Source organism: Emys orbicularis, chromosome 7, assembly GCF_028017835.1.
Source record: "Emys orbicularis isolate rEmyOrb1 chromosome 7, rEmyOrb1.hap1, whole genome shotgun sequence".
Lineage (NCBI taxonomy): Eukaryota > Metazoa > Chordata > Testudines > Emydidae > Emys > Emys orbicularis.
This window is the reverse complement of record NC_088689.1, coordinates 95,407,272-95,425,964: the sequence shown is the minus strand read 5'-3', so window position 1 is coordinate 95,425,964 and position 18,693 is coordinate 95,407,272. Positions and strand designations below refer to the sequence as shown.

General features: G+C 41.7%; 1 protein-coding gene across 1 annotated transcript in view; it reads left to right on the top strand.

Annotated features, from left to right (window-relative positions):
- Positions 1-18,693, top strand: part of NUP210 (nucleoporin 210) — a 117,098-nt gene that overhangs the window by 63,038 nt on the left and 35,367 nt on the right. The window contains exons 15-21 of the mRNA XM_065408226.1: positions 952-1,173; positions 2,588-2,761; positions 4,241-4,433; positions 4,825-4,931; positions 7,558-7,662; positions 7,801-7,902; positions 17,996-18,124. Of these exons, the coding sequence (XP_065264298.1) occupies positions 952-1,173; positions 2,588-2,761; positions 4,241-4,433; positions 4,825-4,931; positions 7,558-7,662; positions 7,801-7,902; positions 17,996-18,124 (1,032 nt within the window). The remainder of the gene's footprint in view (positions 1-951; positions 1,174-2,587; positions 2,762-4,240; positions 4,434-4,824; positions 4,932-7,557; positions 7,663-7,800; positions 7,903-17,995; positions 18,125-18,693) is intronic.

The following is an 18,693-nucleotide window of genomic DNA, read 5'->3' as shown; positions in this document are numbered from 1 at the left end:
CATAAGAAGACAAATAGTTAGGAGTCAAGGACAGGGCAAAAGCATATGAATGAATAAACTTTACAGTTTTGGCAACATGTGGATGTCTGTGCAACGAGAATAACCTATGAGGGTTGAGTGTGCCCAGTATTTATAACCATGTTCCTCCAACCAGCATGCACGAATTTTCACAGAAAGAATTGAGCCATCCTATGTCCAGATCAGTCTTGGTCTGTCTTACTAACATGAGGTTGTGGAACACTTGAAACAGATGATTCTTTGTACATTAAAAATGTCAAACCAATTTCCCTGTTGATTTCTATTGCAGGCAACATCAATGAGATGGGCTAGGATTTAAATCAGTGCAGAATTTGTTCTAATATTCCTGTAGGGTTTTGAAGTGAGACCTTTGTTTCATTTAGTGGGGTAAATAAAGTCAGGGTGTAAAATGCAGGTTCTGAAGAACAGCTGTACCTGGGAGATTAAGCAACCTGAAGGGTTTCCAATGATAGAGGGTGCAATCTGGCCCTATTTAAATCAATGAGAAGATTGCCATTTACTTCAGTGGGACCGGGATTTTACTCAGAATCTCTTCCCCCCCGGAGTAGCTCAGTTAACATAAGAGGGGGAGATTGGAGAATTATCATCAATAGAAGGAAAAACAGAGTTCCTAAGGCACTGTGGGCATAGCCCTAATGAGCAACGTTTACTTTTAATTGTTGCTAATCATTTTAGTACTGCTGTGTTCTGAATTAACCATATTTATAAAAGTTTGTGTAGAACAGATCATCAGCTAAACAGAAATGATAATCAAACGGCTCTTCCACTGAGAATGAGAAAAATTTCACATAAAGTATGGTCATCTGATAGATTCCAGTATCATATTAATATATATATATGTGTGTGTGTGTGTGTGTGTATTTATGTATGTTATGGTGTATATGAATGAGTATAACTTTTGTTCATTTCCAGACTATAGATCCTTCTTCTGTTGCCTTGGTAACTTTGGGTTCTTCCAAAGACATGTTGTTTGAAGGTGGACCAAGACCATGGGTACAGGAACCTTCAAAATTCTTTAGGAACATCACTGCTGAAGATACAGAAAGTATTGGTTTATCTTTATTTGGGCCTCCGACATCTCGGAATCATTTCCAGCACTGGGTTAGAGTATCTTGCAAAACCCTGGGAGAACAAGTAAGTGCCAGAAGCTATTTATGTTGTTCTCTGTCAAATCCTGGGCAGAGTAATTGAGAAGAGAAGCCAGATTGATTTATGATAAAGTATAGCCTCCAAATGATTAACAGCTTTTGTAATAAGCCAGTATGGAACTTGAATAAGTACATGACTGCCTATCGCTTATGAACTCTGTTCAGTCTGGTATCAGTCAAGAGTGAAGCATTTTTGAAATTGTTATAAAGAGGATTACAATGGCTGTATTGTAGTATGAAGCCAGTTCATAGTAACTGTATATCATGGAAGGTATTAAAACAGATAAATCCTTATAGCTGCCGTTGAATGTATTTACCATGAATAAGATAATTGCAAAAGGTTATTTTAAGAAGAGACTGAACTCTTTAGTCTAACTTGCAATACTGGATCAAACTAATCCTTGGTGTAGCTCCATTGACTTGAATAAATATCAATAAGGGGGCCCCAAGTTCTCTCCATGGTGTACCAGTTTGGTATGCCACTTATCCAGTCACTTATGGGAAGGTGTCCAGCTCTAATGCTCAAAGATTGGGTACACACACAGCCAAGATCCATTAGCACTTGTTTCTGCAATACGTAGTAGAAGTGAATTCCCCTGCCTGCAGACACTATTCAGTTTGTATATTGCCTTGCTGTGGTCTACATTTTGACCAGTTATCTAATCCTCTTCCAAGGGCTATTAACTACCGAATGTAGCTGGCATCCCAAAATGCATACTGCACAAAACCCAATTGAATCTAGCAGGGTTAGTCCAAAAGAAACAGTTTCTTGCTGTTACCTCTCCATCGGGGACTCCTGTAAGAAAATATAATTCGGAACCTTTATGATACAGAAATGGTCACATTTGAATGGTATTGCAATAATTCTCACCAATAGCTGATAGGGATTATTCATAGGCAGCCAACAAGGGGAAAACCCAAGGTGCCTGCACTTAATTCAGTCTGATATTATCATGTGAGAGAGAGCTGTAGGGAAAAAATGAAAAAACAAATGCCGTTTTTAAAGCTGCTGAAGTGGCTACAGGACCTCCAGCTCAGTTCCCTGTTGGCTTCCTTTCCCTCCTATGAGAGAATGACCCCAGATGACTGTCTTTATAAGCTCTGAAAGCCGCCGCCTTGTCAGTTTGGTGAGATAGTAATAACTATGAAAAGGGACTGAGAATTTGTGCTTTGATAATGGTCTGGAACAGCATTTAAAATGTATCCCTTTCACTTGTCTGTCTGTGGTATAGAAAGTGATTGGGGCATGAACTAATGAGCCCTTCATATCGTATCTTATTTATTCTATCTTGACACCAGAAAATAACTGAGATGCCTCAAGCAGGATAGTTATACCTGTAAAATATACTTGCACTCTGTTGTTCTTTGCTTTCTTGTTGACTTTCCCAAATGTCATACAGGTGATTGCCTTAACCGTTGGAAATAAGCCCACAGTTACCAACCCTTTTCCAGCCATCGAACCTGCCGTTGTGAAATTTATCTGCGCAGCCCCTTCCCGACTCACTTTGACTCCTATTTATGCAAATCCTCAGCTTGACCTCTCCTGCCCTTTGCTGCAACAAAACAAGCAAGTGGTAAGTCTGATAATGACACAGGAGCAATCCACTCATTTCACCTCTAAAAGGCAAATTGTGCCTCCATGTGGCAGTATCCTGAAACAGCCGTGCTCACAGGCTGCAAGAGCAGCAGTAATGAGCACCTATGTTCTGACTGACCAGCACTCCAACTCCAACTCCACCCGTGCTAGGAACAAGAATAATCAGAATGTAGGGGCATTAAGGGGATTGTTTAGTGTGTGTATAGGGACCAAACCAGTTAATAGGATGTGTGTGCAAAACCTTGTGGGTCATGTCCTCTGACCTCCAAGTGCCCCTGTCAGAGGGCCTCTGGAGTGACCTAGGATTTCATGGGTCATCTGGGATAAGGACAGAGGAACTCCTCCCTTGTATGTACTCTCTGCTTTGCATGGGTTTCTTGCAATATTTGATTCTGTTCTGTTCCCTTCTTCTGACCTCCCAGTTCTTGGTGTGTATTTGATAACATCCTTGTTTTGTATTTTTGTTTGAAAACTTAGTGTAAACAAAATGCAGGTCAGCTATGCTGTTTATCTGACTTTAAACAAAAATATGTCTTTGACAACTCTTTCTGGGTACAACAGTTGTTCCTCATACCCTTTGATTCTAATCTGGATAGTCCACGTTTATTGTATCGATAGAGCCAGATTTTAAAATGCTTGCGAGTACGCACATGTGCCTAACTTGTATAGGCGCAACTGTTTGTGTACAAATACCTACATGCGTGCATGAATTAGCATGGGAGAGAGTGTTGTGCATTGAATTTGGGCGTATGTAAAAGTGCATGCATGCTTGAAAATCTGTCCCAGAATACATAGGCAATGTTTATTTGGTGGTTATGCCTATGTTAAGGACATATGACTCCATCATCCAAATGAGTAAAACTTTGTGCTCCCCTGCTAGCATGTGACATTCATGGCATCCTAGCATCAGCATTCATAAGTACAAAACATTTTAGTTTCACAAAATTAGAAGTTTTGCCTTTATGTGTAACTATATATATTTTCTTTGTTGTCTTTTTTAATGTCTTGAGGTAGATATTTTAACATGTTATAAAACAGTTTTGGGTTGAACTGTTGTCACTGTTGATCCTCAGGCATCAGACTTGAAGTTTATGATATCATTAGTAGCCCTTTGAAAGATTTATAACCCTGAAATGCATCTTGTGTGTAATAGCAAGTTAATATCTCCAGACCTCTTTCATTTTTCAGAATCCAGAGACCTCTCAAGTGTTTTATAAGTAGACTCATTGGCACACAAAAAAAGTTGAAGTACAATCTAATATTGGTTTACCATTACTTTTCTTATGAAATGTTCTAATGACAAAACTTTACCTTAAAAATCTCATTGAAATCAACAAGGTGATGTCTTTGTTCGAAAGTTGCCATTCTGCTGCATGTAACTGTTTTTCAGGGATCAAAGGGATCCTAGCATCTCTTCAGTTTCCAGTCCAAAATTTTTTTTTTTTTTCCTTTTCAGGTTCCTGTTTCAAACTATCGCAATCCAGTATTGGACTTGGCTGCTTTTGACCAGCAGGGGCGTAAATTTGATAATTTCAGTTCTCTTGGTATTAACTGGGAATCAACAAAAGTTTCCTTAGCCAACATTGAGCCCAGTATGCCGATGGAGCTGTCTCTAAAAGAGGATGGAAGTGGTCAGAAGAAAATGCATGGTACAGATCAGTTAAGATTAAGCACTATGTTGTTTGGAGGAAGACTGGGTTAATTACAATTAGTGATGTTTATGCTAGAGCCAAGAAAATGGAGTTCCATAATCTGACCCGCAAAACATTCAATCACCTTTAATTTTTTAAAGCTTGTTTTCTAATGGTGTGAAATTTTTCCAAGAGAAATCTGCATGTAAAAAAAAAAAAATCCTTGGCTGTTTAAAAATGTATAAAATAAAAGTGGAAAAGATGTTGAGCATTAATTTTAAATGGCCATAACCTCCCCTCTCCTTCTTCCCCGCAGCCTGATTAATATGACTTCATTGGGAGTGCTTTAAGCTGAAATTTAGTAAACAGCTTTTCCTGTTGTAAATCTGTCACTTTGTTTTTGTTTCAGGCTTGCAAACTGTTCTAGTTCATCGTGAGTCTGGAACAACTGCTGTCTCCGCTACTGCGACAGGATACCAGCAGTCTCATCTCAGTGCAGCTAAAGTGAATATACCGGTACTTTGAAGTATAATTTACTCTCTGCTTTTCCCATAGTGCCCTAATGAGGACTGCCCTATATATTCATTTCCTTGCTGCATTATGCTTAATGAGTTTAAAAATAATAAGATAACCCTTTATTAGCATTTTCCCAAGACAGAACCACATCAATCTATTTGTTAGGGGCCCCAGTTGTTTTATTTTTCTTTATTCTTAGTTATTTACCTACCTTAAATATAACTGGTTCTTTTTTCACAATCTGGATAAAAGGATTATAAAGAATTTTCATACTTTATTTCTCTTCATTTTCTTTGATTCAGGGTTTTTTATGGATTAGTGAAGCTTTGTCAGGTTGTCCTTCACTAAAGCAACCATTTGCTTGATACAACTGTCATTGGGGAAACGACTGTATTTAGGATTTAGTTGCAAAATAGAACAGAAAGTTTCAGCCTTTACAACTCTGACACATTGATGATTGTCAGACTGTATCTCTGTAGTTCGACTTGACTTGTGTCTTTTAGAGCAGTGAGGTTATTATTTGTATAGTACCAGCCATGTGCTAGCTAGGGGATGTATATAGATATATAAAGAGCCATAGTATCTGCCTTAAAATGCTTAACTAAGTAGACATTTTATAAACACACAGAAGGGTGGCAGCAAAAAGCAGTCTCAATAAGCGGTGAAGTCTGACTCAAATTAGTGACCTAATTTTTGAAAAATACATATTTTTAAACTGGAGAAGGGAGGGTTGTGAGCATTTCCTTGTGGGATCGGCTAGGACTTGTACAGAGCAAGTTACTAATTTACAAAAACCAAATCCAAACAAGCCAAAAGAACCCTGCATCACATATCGTTTGTCTTGGAGGTCTAATTACTTGTGTAAAATAGAATAAACTGCGTTAGGGCTTTGCTAAAAATATTTTCTAAGTGGTTCTTTGAAAACCCTGCTAGGGGCGTAGGTGCATGTAGGATTCAAGCAAAGTGCAGAATTTATTGCCCAGGAGACTGAAGTTATCTTAGCTTATAACATACATTTGGACAGCAGTCATGTGAATTCCTCCCTGCTTTGTCAGTATGCCCAGCTCTGCTCTGGAGGTGAGATCCTGTAGGAGTGGGAGGATAATCAGAATTGCCATTCAGTCCTTGGCTCTGCACTGAGATTGCCAGCAAGGATCCCAATTCGTTCCAGTTGGGAAGTTGTTTTGTATCATGTGGGCATGTGCCCAACTAGGAATTAGACTGAAACCAACTCTTGGAAACCATCTGATGGTAATGATTCTTTTTGTTCATGATTACACAGAACTAGATTTAAATTGACATAGAGGGTGAATGGGTCTGTGTCTCTTTTCCCCCTGACCTATTCAGTCCCTCTTCTATAATTCCTGTAAGGAAAGTGGAATGTAATAGTACCCTGGTATTACTATATGATCCTTCAAATTCTACCTTATTTTAAGACAAACAAATAACAGTTGCCCTATATTTCATCATTTCAACACCAAACATCAGGTAGGCAGTCTGAGAGATCGACAGATACCTAGAAATAGTGACTTTGTAGAATTTTTCTTCGAGTTTGGAAAATTCTACATTTCCCTCCCAAAATATGCAGGACTAATTTCTTGGGCTATCCTTTCCATAAAACACCCACACAAAATGACTTCACACACCTCTAAGGTACCAGCTTTTGGCTTTCATTCATTTTGAATTCCAGATCTGGGAGAAACCTGTATTTTGCCAAGGCAAAGATTGGTTACACAGCCAGTTTCTGGTATCCAGACACATACATCAGTAATTTAAATGACAGAAAATACTGATTTGTTTGCTCATTCCTGTTGCAGCATGAACATTATGGCAAAGAAAGCTGGCACTTCTTTTTGTTTTGTTTTGTTTTTTTCTTAAAAACAAAAAACCCCAAAACAAATATCTTGTTAATAGCTATGCTAATTAAGATGTCTTGACTGACTGTCCTCTCTTTAAGTAAAGCACCCAAGTGTTTCATTGTGGATGACATCCCTCTCTATATTGAGCAAAATAATTTAACTAATTGGCTTGCATGGGGATATAATACTAACTTCCCCTGAAAAGGCAGCTCTGCATTTTTCCTGCTTAACATCATTGGGATCAAATGATTAAACCAGATTCTGTAGTACAATTTTGTATAGCGGTTATGTACTTGCAAGTAATTGTGGGTTGATTTTATTTTATTTGTTGATTTTTGTGGATAACTTATGTGTAATTCCGAAAAGGAAATGTGGAAGGACAAGAAAGACTGAATTCTATCTAAACTTGTAACATCAGGCCTCCAAAATGTCTCTGGTGATCTAATAAACCCTACACATGTATGTCAATCATCATAAATTAATCCTTCCAAGCTCTTAATGCACAGGCCTATGCTCTTTGTCTTGCATTTTGGGGCATAATGCAGAACAGTGCAGCATGCGTTGTGTACCTCTGCATACATAACAGATAAGCAACTCCATCTGTATCTTGATCGTTGGAGACATTCTGTTACCTAATCTCCACTTCCGTTGTCCATTTACGTATCTAGGTAATCCATCCTTCCCTACATAGAGGAGTAACTGACTCTCCTTTGGCTTTTAATTGCGTGCTATCCCAATTGATCAATAATTTGCATTATTCCTTTCAGTATGAACCTCTTATCCCTGTGTCTGCCACCATTGAGCTGATACTTGTAGAAGATGTGAAAGTGAGTCCTAGTGATGTTACAATCTACAATCATCCTGATGTCAAGGTAAAGAATCTTCTTACTAATTATTTTAATTTATATGTGGGGGGAGGTGGAGTGTCACAAACGCTCAGAGAGTAAGTGTTTTACAATTTTGGCAATGTACTAAAAAGATGTAATCCCACGTGCTTTTCCTTTTTGCAGGCAGAGCTCCTCATCAAAGAGGGTTCTGGGTATTTTTTCATCAACACCAGTATTATAAATGTTGTAAAAGTGGCTTATCAGGAAGCTCGAGGCATTGCTTTGGTGAGTAGAATAATACTTCAGTGTATTTATTTTAATGATCTGAGTATGCTAATCTCATTGTTCAGTGTTGCCTTTTTGGTATGGTGAGAGATAACAGCGTGTTATGATTCGTAATAAATTGTACTGTTAACAAATTATAAAGAGAAGGGAAGCACTTACTAAGAGATTGTAAAAATCCTTTGATTTTCTTTCCTGTTGGTGCCTTTCCATTTTCTATTATCACACCACATTTGACAGCAAGATCTAGTGAGTAGTTTCTTGCACTCTTTATGGTCAAGATCTATATTGTCCATCCTTTTGGTTAGGAAACAGCGGAGGAGTTTACTTAGTTTCGCATGGCAAGGACATAAGGAAAGACTTGACACTAACATTTGACAGTAAATGCTCTTTCTGGATTAAGTGTTTTCTTGTAATGTCTCTGATTGTAGAAGATTTTCCAGGTATTTTATTTGTGCTAATTTGTTTTTGTTATCGTAGTAGGTCTCCTCCTACAATATAAATGACTTATCCGGTACAAGCATTTTTGTCCTTTAAAACAAACAAACAAACAAAGTAAATTTGTCAGATTTAAATATTTATAGTTGCTGTTTAAAATCTGTTCTTCCTTTTTATAGAGCTGTTCTGAGACTTTCTGTAGTGCTGTTCGTTGAGGTCTAAAGCTGAGATTTTCAGATGTGCTTGGTACTGGCCTAACTCTGCTCTCGTGGAAGTCCATGTCAGTTTGAGTGGTTTTGTAAATCCCAGCCTAAATGCTTCCCAGATAAATGAGACCTTCATGGAGGGGTCCAGAGTTGAACTTCATGAGTGTTTTGTCCTTCTCCTTTCCATGATAAAACAGTCTGTGTCATGCTACATTTTGCCCATGATCTAGAAATTATGTTACTGGCAACAGAGGGTCCTGTGGCACCTTTAAGACTAACAGAAGTATTGGGAGCATAAGCTTTCGTGGGTAAGAACCTCACTTCTTCAGATGCAAGTAATGGAAATCTCCAGAGGCAGGTATAAATCAGTGTGGAGATAACGAGGTTAGTTCAATCAGGGAGGGTGAGGTGCTCTGCTAGCAGTAGAGGTGTGAACACCAAGGGAGGAGAAACTGCTTCTGTAGTTGGATAGCCATTCACAGTCTTTGTTTAATCCTGATCTGATGGTGTCAAATTTGCAAATGAACTGGAGCTCAGCAGTTTCTCTTTGGAGTCTGGTCCTGAAGTTTTTTTGCTGTAAGATGGCTACCTTAACATCTGCTATTGTGTGGCCAGGGAGGTTAAAGTGTTCTCCTACAGGTTTTTGTATATTGCCATTCCTGATATCTGACTTGTGTCCATTTATCCTCTTGCGTAGTGACTGTCCAGTTTGGCCAATGTACATAGCAGAGGGGCATTGCTGGCACATGATGGCATATATAACATTGGTGGACGTGCAGGTGAATGAGCCGGTGATGTTGTAGCTGATCTGGTTAGGTCCTGTGATAGTGCTGCTGGTGTAGATATGTGGGCAGAGTTGGCATCGAGGTTTGTTGCATGGGTTGGTTCCTGAGTTAGAGTTGTTATGGTGCGGTGCGTGGTTGCTGGTGAGAATATGCTTAAGGTTGGCGGGTTGTCTGTGGGCGAGGACTGGCCTGCCTCCCAAGGTCTGTGAAAGTGAGTGGTTCTTCAAGATGTTATCAGACCATGACTCCCACCACTCTCCTTCCATCCCCACTTCTCAGCAACGTGGGCTGCGAATTGAGAGGGAACTGGGGCAGGGTCATTCTGCCCTCCCTTCATAACCTCGAATGGGACCATGAAGAGGCACAGGGTGGCCCTGATGGACAGTGGTTTTCAAAAGAATCCAGTTCTACATGTGTGAAGCAGGTGCTTACCCAGAGTGGGATCAACAGTGACTACAACATCTCAAAGAACTCCAGTTACTGTAGGGCAGTGGTTCTCAAACTGTTGTACTGGTGACCCCTTTCACACAGCAAGCCTCTGAGTGTGACCCTCCCCCCCCTTATAAATTAAAAACACTTTTTTATATATTTAACACCATTATAAATGCTGGAGGCAAAGCGGGGTTTGGGGTGGAGGCTGACACCTCGCGACCCCCCCATGTAATAACCTCATGACCCCCTGAGGGGTCCCAACCCCTAGTTTGAGAACCCCTGCGTAGGGTAAGAAACTTCCTTCTGCAGGGACTGTTGAAAGTCAGTGGACCTTGGAAACATTACATAAGGTTAAAGAGACTCATGAGGGAAGTCAGCACGCGCCTCAGTATGAGTGAGACTAGAGGCTACAAATCAATATTAGGGTTGTGCAAATTTAAATTACCACCATTGGTGGAGTAAATAGACAAATTATGATACATCGTATGGGTTTGTTGTTTTGAGGAAGGGGTGGGGAGCCGGTATATAGATTACAAATTCAAGCCTGAATGAGGCTTGTAAACTTTGCCAATAATAGAAATTTGCTCTCAAATACTTTTAAGCCCAAATGAGTAATTTTGCAGAACTGTACTCATAAATACACAGAGACCTTGCAAAACTAAAGTTGCTGCACCCTGGTTAAGAACGCAGGCCACATAGCATGCACTTGAGCACAAGTGGAGTTTATATTAATGCTCCGAATGCCCTTGCAGCTCAGATAAACTGTCCATTCTCGAGAGGTTTGAATGAAAACAACTGAAACTAGCTGGGTTGTTACCATAACCAAAATGTTGTTACATCTAACATCCCTACTTGCATAAGCAGCACTCCTATAGGAATGGTCAAACAGACAATCAGTTAATCTTAGTGACAGGATAAAGGTTTATATCTTTATACTAGACTTCAGGAAGCAGTAACAGCAAAGGATTCTAAGGTGATAAAAATATCTATAGTAAACTCTCCTATCATTAAAGTGTTATGAAAACACAAAATTGTTCAGAAATAACATATATAAAAGATAAGTTGATTACAGCAGTGACATTATAATATTTGTTTTAGGTTAGCAAAGATGTTTGTAAAATCTTCAGATTCTTCTAATAATGCTAAGGGAGAAAGCTGTAATATTTTCTAACTTCAAAAGGATAACAGTATTGTAACTAAAGATGGAAAAGGTCTGTTTAAGTATCAGGCCCACTTTCTACAGGGATTTGATATACCGGTAGTCACCCAGAAGAAGATGCATTAAGTATTACTCTGCAGCTATGCTTGATTTCATCCATCGATGATACATTTGAATGAGGAGTTATCTGCAATGAACAATAATATATATGCATCATATTCTTTATTGGGGGGAGGGGAGGAATGTTAATGCCATGACTTAACATGCAGAATTCTTTGTAAATGGCAACAAATTCGACAAAACTAATAGAATTAATTGAATATTAGAGATGTCAGAGATGACTGTTCTTCATTGTTGGTGGTATGTATTGATAAAACATCTCTATAGCTGTAGAAAGAGGGAGTTTGCAATACTTTCACAGGGAGACTGTCAGCTAGAGGGGAAAAATGTTTTGTTATTCTAAGAAGCTGAATTTATTTTTGAAGTTTATGCAGTTGGTCTCGGTTCTTAAAATCTCTTCAGTCAGATCTCCCATGTGGCTATAGGAATACTATGCCTGATGTGTTCGTATGAATTTCATTTCATCTTGGAATGGTAGACTTTAGGGGTGAGCAGTGAGGAGGCCTTGTGAAATAAATGAAACAAGATCTGTTCTTTGAGTAGTGTCCCTGTGGGTGCTCCACTTCAGGTGCACAAATGCCTCTCGAGCCCTTGATTGGAGATTTTCCATTAGCAATGTCGGTTCGGCCTGCAGAGGTGCTCTATACAGCTTTATGCCACATTCTGAGGGTGTATATAGGGTTGTGCAGGCTAACTGCTCTCAGTTCCTTCTCTGCCACCTTGGCCTGAGACAGAGCTCTAGTATGTCCACCTCATGCATATCTCAGCCTATTTTATAGCTGTTGTTTAGTTAGTTTAGTGTTTCTAGTTAGTGTTAATTGTTGTTAGGATAGAATTAGGTTGTTATGAGAGGTTTCCATTTTTCCTCTCCTCATTTTAATTCTTCCCCATTTCCTCTGGGGAGCTTATTTGGCCTGGCTGGGCATGCCTGGCTCACGAGGTTTCAAACACTGCAGCTCTTTTCGGGAGGCTATCCCGATCAGCGACGGCTACTCTAAGTATACCTGTTGCTTGGGAGAGTCAGATCTCCCAAAAGTGTACCTTTTTCCTGGCTCTAAAATCTAGAGTTCAGAAGATTCAGGAGACCAAACAGCTGATGAAGGAGCACTCCCTTCAACCTGCTTCCGAGTCAGGTTATGAGACCACCTCCCTGCCCCATATGTTGGCCTCCAGGCAGAGCCAGTATCCCTTCAACTTTGGCTAAGATCTTGCCTAAAAAGGCGAAGATCTCAGAGGTCTCAGGGAAGGCTTCAAAGAAGAGCGGCTCTGTCTCCCACCACAAGGAGCCAGCTCCCAAGAAGCCCTGATCTCTGTTGGGTCTATGGTATCGGAGGTCTTGACCTCTCAACTTGGTACCATGAAGGTGAAAGACACTTCTCCAGTACCAGCAGAACAGGGAGATCCTTGAGCACTTTGGAGAAACATGGTGCTGGCAGGGCCTTGATACCATCTGCTTCCAGATTAGGACCATCTATTTCAGACTTACCAATGGTGCCTTCCCATTCAGCTCCATCTGTACTGACAAAATCAAAGCATGTGCCTTTGTCCCCAGTGCCTGTGCACTCCAAACCAGTGGTACAGTCCAAGTCAACTGCTGAGTTGGTACCGAGCCACTTGCTACTGCAGGAATTCCATTACTCTGGGGACTTGTCAGTGTTAGATGAGCTGGAATCCCCCCTGCTTATGGGTACCAATGACTCTCTTTACCATGACCCTGGTCTCCAAATTACCAGTGCTTCCCAGTACTGCAGATTCTCCTTTCTTTTCTCCTTTCTTTTCACCCAATTGGAGGATGTTGAGGAGGATGAAGGAGACATTCAGTCTCGTCCTTATCAGTGTGGGGTTTTCCTCCACATTATTATAGGAACTCATACTTTGACAAAGACCCTCGCCCATATTTGTCATGGTGGGATCACTCCTGGGTACTAGCCCCTCTCCTGTATGGGCCTCCCCAGTGGCCATCTTGGGATCTTGGGCAGCATATCTGTAACAGTTTGCCATACCTCCAGCTCCAATGGTCCAGGAAACTAGAGTCACACAGTCTCCTTAACCAAACACCCAACATAAGGAGACCTTTGAGGAACAGGAGGCTAGGGCAAACAGAGGCTACACCTCAAACCCCTATTTCATCTTCATCTCTGGACAAAGGCAGTCATGCCTCCACCACCATCAAGGGCTGACAATTTTAATAAATTCCAGGACCCTGTGAAGAGAATGGCAGCCTCCCTTCAGGTTAAAGACTCACATCACGAGCTCCTGACTCCATTTTGCAGTCAGCGACATCCAGCTGGGTTGCGCTACCCTTTAATGAAGTGCTCCTGGATCCGTCAAAGACTGTGTGGCAAACTCCTGCCATCATACCACCAACTTGTAAATGGGCAGATAAGAACTATTACGTTCTCCCCCGGGACTCAGAATTTTTGTTCTCCCACCCCCCACCTAATTCCCTGGTGCTGGATGCTGAAAACGAGCATTGTAGACAGCACTATGCCAGGTCTACTCCTTTTATGACAAGGACCAGAAAAGGGTAGACCTTTTTGGATGGAAGGTCTGCTCATCCACAACCCTCCAATTTCGGATCACAATCAATCAGTCAATCATGGCCAACAAGGACTATACAAATGAAAACAAGTCTGCATCCATTATTGAACATCTTCCACAGGAGCATAGAGAACTTACAGGCCATCATTAAGGATGGTCATCTTTTAGCCAGAACCTCTCTCCAAGCATGCTTGGATGCCGCAGATGCTGCCACTAGATCAGGGGTGGGCAAACTACGGCCCCTCTGGGCTTTGGATCCAGCCCACGGGATTGCCCCCCATGGCACCACGGGCCCCGCGCCACTCTCCACAGTGGCCGGCCCGACGTCCCTGCAGCCCCTGGGCCCTTGCCTCCAGGCACCGCCCCCCACAGCTCCCATTGGCCGGGAACGGGGAACCGCGGCCAATGGGAGCTTTGGGGGAGCTACCTGGAGGCGCTGCAAGGGCAGCGCATGCAGAGCCCTTCCCCCCACCCCCCCAGGACCGCAGTGCTTCCTGGAGCGGCGCGGGGCCGGGGACAGGGCAGGCGTGCAGGGAGCCTGCTCTGGCCCCGGTGCGCGCCACTGCCACCCCGGAGCCCAACCCCCCCCCTGCACCCCAACCCCCTTCCTTGAGCCCTCTCATACACCCCGCACCTCTCTTCTGCCCCAATCCCTTTCCCTGAGCCCCTTCCTGCACACCGCACCCCCTCCCACATCCCGCACTCCCTCCAGCACCCCAACCCCCTGCCCTGGCCCTGCATGCAATTTCCCCACCCAGATGTGGCCCTCGGCCCAAAACGTTTGCCCACCTCTGCACTAGATCCATCTCCACAGCAGTTGTCGTGCCCAAGGCATTGTGGCTCCAGTTGTTGGGTTTTGTGAGAGAGAAAGAGAGGTTCAGAATAGGTCCCAGGATCTCCTGTTTGATGGTCAGAAGCTCTTCTCAGGAACTATGGAAAAGTCCCTGCACACGCAGGACTGCAGGGCCATGTTGATATCTCTGGGAATATACACCCCTATAAGCAAGAGGAGATTTAGCAGGTCTCAAACTCCCCACAGATCACACCCAGTTCACTTCTCTGGTTTTCAGAAAACCACCCTGTGACGTTGCACTCCATATGTTTATGGAAATATGCTTATGAGTGTGAATATAATGTAACTGGAATATGCTTTATGCAAAAGGTCTCTTGTAAGGTATCATTACAAAGCTTATACTCTACTGAGTATGCTCATCCTATTTGTATGAATGTATCATTCTTGTATCTAAAACTAGAAATATGGAGTATTACTCTGAGGTCCTATTGCAGTTATGCAAAGTGTGGGCCATTAATGGTGGCTTAGGATCTTGATGGCTCCCATTAACTGGAACAATTGTAAATGGTTCTGTTTACTTGTAAGCCTTCCTGTATACGTAGGTGCCAGCCAATGAGTAATGAAGTCTCACAGGACATGTGAACATGTCACATGATACTGCAATCCATCTTAAACCTGGTGCTTTTCCATTTAGAAGGAAGGGTGGGAACCCAGAGAGAGACAAAGGATTCCCACCTTGTGCCAAAGATGTAAAAGGGGGTGGAAAAGAACAAAGGGGGCAGCAGTCATGAGAAATCCCCTAGTTACCACCTGAGCTGGAACTAACAAGAACTGTTCTGGGGAAAGGATTGGGCCCAGACTAAGAAGGCGTCTAGTCTGTGAAAGAAGCTTATTGGAACATCTCTGAGGGTGAGATTTACCTGTATTCAGTTTCTTAATGTATTATGCGTGGTTTTGCTTTATTTTATTTGGTGACTTACTTTGTTCTGTCTGTTATTACTTGGAACCACTTAAATCCTACTTTTTATTCTTAATAAAATCACATTTTTGTTTATTATTGAACCTAGAGTAAGTGATTAATACCTGGGGAAGCAAACAGCTGTGCATATCTCTCTGTCACTGTTATAGAAGGCGGACAATTTATGAGTTTACCCTGTATACGTTTATACAGAGTAAAACGGATTTATTTGGGGTTTGGATTCCATTGGGAGCTGGGGGTCTGGGTGCTGGAGACAGGAGTACCTGCTGAGTGGTTTTCAGTTAAAGCCTGCATCTTTGGGGACATGGTTCAGACCCTGGGTCTGTGTTGCAGCAGACTAACGTGTCTGGCTCAACAAGGCAGGGTTCTGGAGTCCGAAGCTGACAGGGAAAACGAGCTCAGAGGTAGTTTCAGCACATCAGGTGACAGTCCCAAGGGGGTCTCTGTGACCAAACCTGTCACATACCCAACCTACTAGAAAAAGACAGAGAATCCAGAGTAAAAGAGCTTCCTACCCTCCTTCAGCTAGCACCCAATCGTAATCAAAATAGCAATTTTGACAGATTGGTCAAGGGCTCATCTCCTCCCTTATCTCTAGTTTGTAAGCTGCAACCATATGGCCACCTCCCAACTTTTAGAGCAGTGATTCTCAAACTTTTGTACTGGTGACCCCTTTCACACAACAAGACCCCCTCCCCTCACAGAGAGAAAGTATTTTACTCAAAATATTTTTTTGTACCAAAGAAGGGTGGAGCCTGATCTTACATCTAAGACAACTAAACAAATTTGCAATGTCTCAAAAGTTCCAGATGGTGACTCTGGCAGCTATAATCCCTTCTCTAGAGGCAGGAGATTGGTTTTTGGCCCTCAACCTACAAGTTATGGTTCCCCTCCAGGTGAAGAACTTCCTGGATTGGTGGAAAAATCAGTGCAATGTCTGTGCAGGCATCCCTTTCATTCGCTCCAACAGTAACTGTGACAATGGAAGCATCACTGTTAGGGTGGGGAGCGCACCTCAACATGCTGACAGCTCAGTGCAGATGGTCACCTTGGGAAACCACTCTCCATATCAACTTGTTGGAACTCAGCGATTCTTGACTGCCCTATCTTCAGTTCCTTCACCTCGTTAAGGGCAAATCGGTCAGAATGATGATGGTCAATGTGGCTTGCATGTTCTATATCAACAAACAGGAAGGCGCAAGATCCCCCTCCCTCTGTGCCAAAGTTAAAAAGTTATGGAACTTGTGTGTAGCCCATCAGATTCAGATCTTCGCCATTTACCTTCCTGGATTCCAGAATGTCACAGCCGATATGCTCAGCAGGCACTTCTCCCAAGACTACAAATGGGAGTTGGATGCTCAGATCCTGCATGGGATATCCCAGAGATTGGGACTTATATCGGTGGACCTATTCCTCACTTCCAGCAACAGGTTGAACTAAGTCTATATTTTTAAAGGGTAAAATGTTTGATGTATTTAAAAAACCCAATATTTAAAAGCCCCACTACCTGCTATCCTTCCCCTCTGCTCTGAAATGTTCTTGTTGGATGTTCAGATAGGGCGGTTTACCCACGCAGCCCGATATACCCTAGGAGTGCAACATGAGATTGTATAGAGCAAATGCGCAGGCCAAATGAACACGGCTAACAGAAAATCTCTGCTCAAGGCCTCCAGAGGTGCATGCGCAGCTGAGTGGAGCACCCATAGGGTTGCTTGAACCACAGTTACTGCATGAAATGAGTAACCTTTTGTTTTAACTACCTGTATGATTAAAAATACTGTTTTTTTTTTTTTAAATACATCAGACATTTTACCTGTTAAAAATATAGACTTAGTTCAATCTGCCTGCTCTACTTCAGTGAAAAATCCATATTTCTTGTGGATTTTCTTTCGTTTCTGGTTGCAGAACTAGCAGAATGCACTCCAGTCTTCTTAGGAAGGTGGCATTCACCAGTCTGAAATGTCAGAGTGGCTGTACTGAATATCAGTAGGGCAGGACCACGTGGAGTAGTCTAATGATGCCAAATAAAGTACTTTTGTAAATTAAATTCAACTTCAAAAGCTACCTGGTAATTATTGTCTTTATTTAAACATGGAATTCTTTTGCATAATGTGAAGCAAACTTAGTCAAGTGCAGTTACAATGGGCAAAATGATGGCTTTTCCAACCTCAGTTACAACGTAGCTCCCGTGATGATGTAAGGTAAGATTCTGAATACTGTAGGTGCCGTGCTACTGGTTTGAAAGTTAGTCTTCCTTCCCTCTCCACCCCAAGAAAAGTGTTTATTGCTCCAGATGATTTGTGGTTTGTTTGTGTTTTTTTTGTCCTCCTCATAGCATGAGAATACAGGACCCCAGGCTATCCCCATATTAGGGTTCATTACTGAAATTGTTGCCAGAAGCCATTTACACTACCTCAGTGATATGAGATTGCTTACATACATTTTGCAGCTTTACTTTTGCTTCAGTGGGTAAAATATCTGTTTGCCTGATCCTTTGAGATAAAGAAACTTGTTTATGTCCAAGAATTCAGGGTCCAACTTGATCTGTACTATAAGGAAAATAAGTTTTGTCCTCAAGAAAACCCAAATTAAAATACATAAAAAATGTGCATCAACTAATAGTTTTTTCTTTTGGCATTTTAGGTGTATCCTTTATTTCCAGGAACCTTAACGCTAATGATTCATGACTTGTGTCTGACTTTCCCTGCTCCAGCTAAAGCTGAAATCTATGTATCTGATATACAAGAACTGTATGTCCGAGTTGTTGACAAGGTTTGTATTTTTTCAACAGCCAGGATTGTTGACGGTCTCAGAATGTCATCGGTTTTTGTGCTGATTATTAATGTAAGGCTGAGGTACATGAGAAGTAGCATGGTGTGGTAGTTACGGCACTGGGCTGTGACTGGGGTTCTGTTCCCCTCTCTGCCACTGTGTGACCTTGAACAGGTCACTTCACTCCTCTGTACCATAGTTTCCCCTCCCAAGCTTGTCTATCTAGATTGTAAGCACGTCAGGGCAGAAGCCAATTCTTATTATGTATCTGCCTAGCCCGTAGCTCAATTGATCCATGATCAATTGATGCGTCTAGGCATTACCATAATACAAATGATTATGAATAAAAATACATGAATACTTCTGAAAAAATATTAATTCACATTGTCTTGTTTTTCTGAGAGTTTGGGAGAGTGATTCTTGTACTAATATATTTTTTCAAGGTCATTTTCCATATGTCAGATAAAAAACATTTTACTTGCAAGTTCCTGTACATCTTATACAAAATTAAGTGTTGATATTTCTGGATGTTTGAATTATGCCCATGCCAGTTGAAACACCTGAATTCA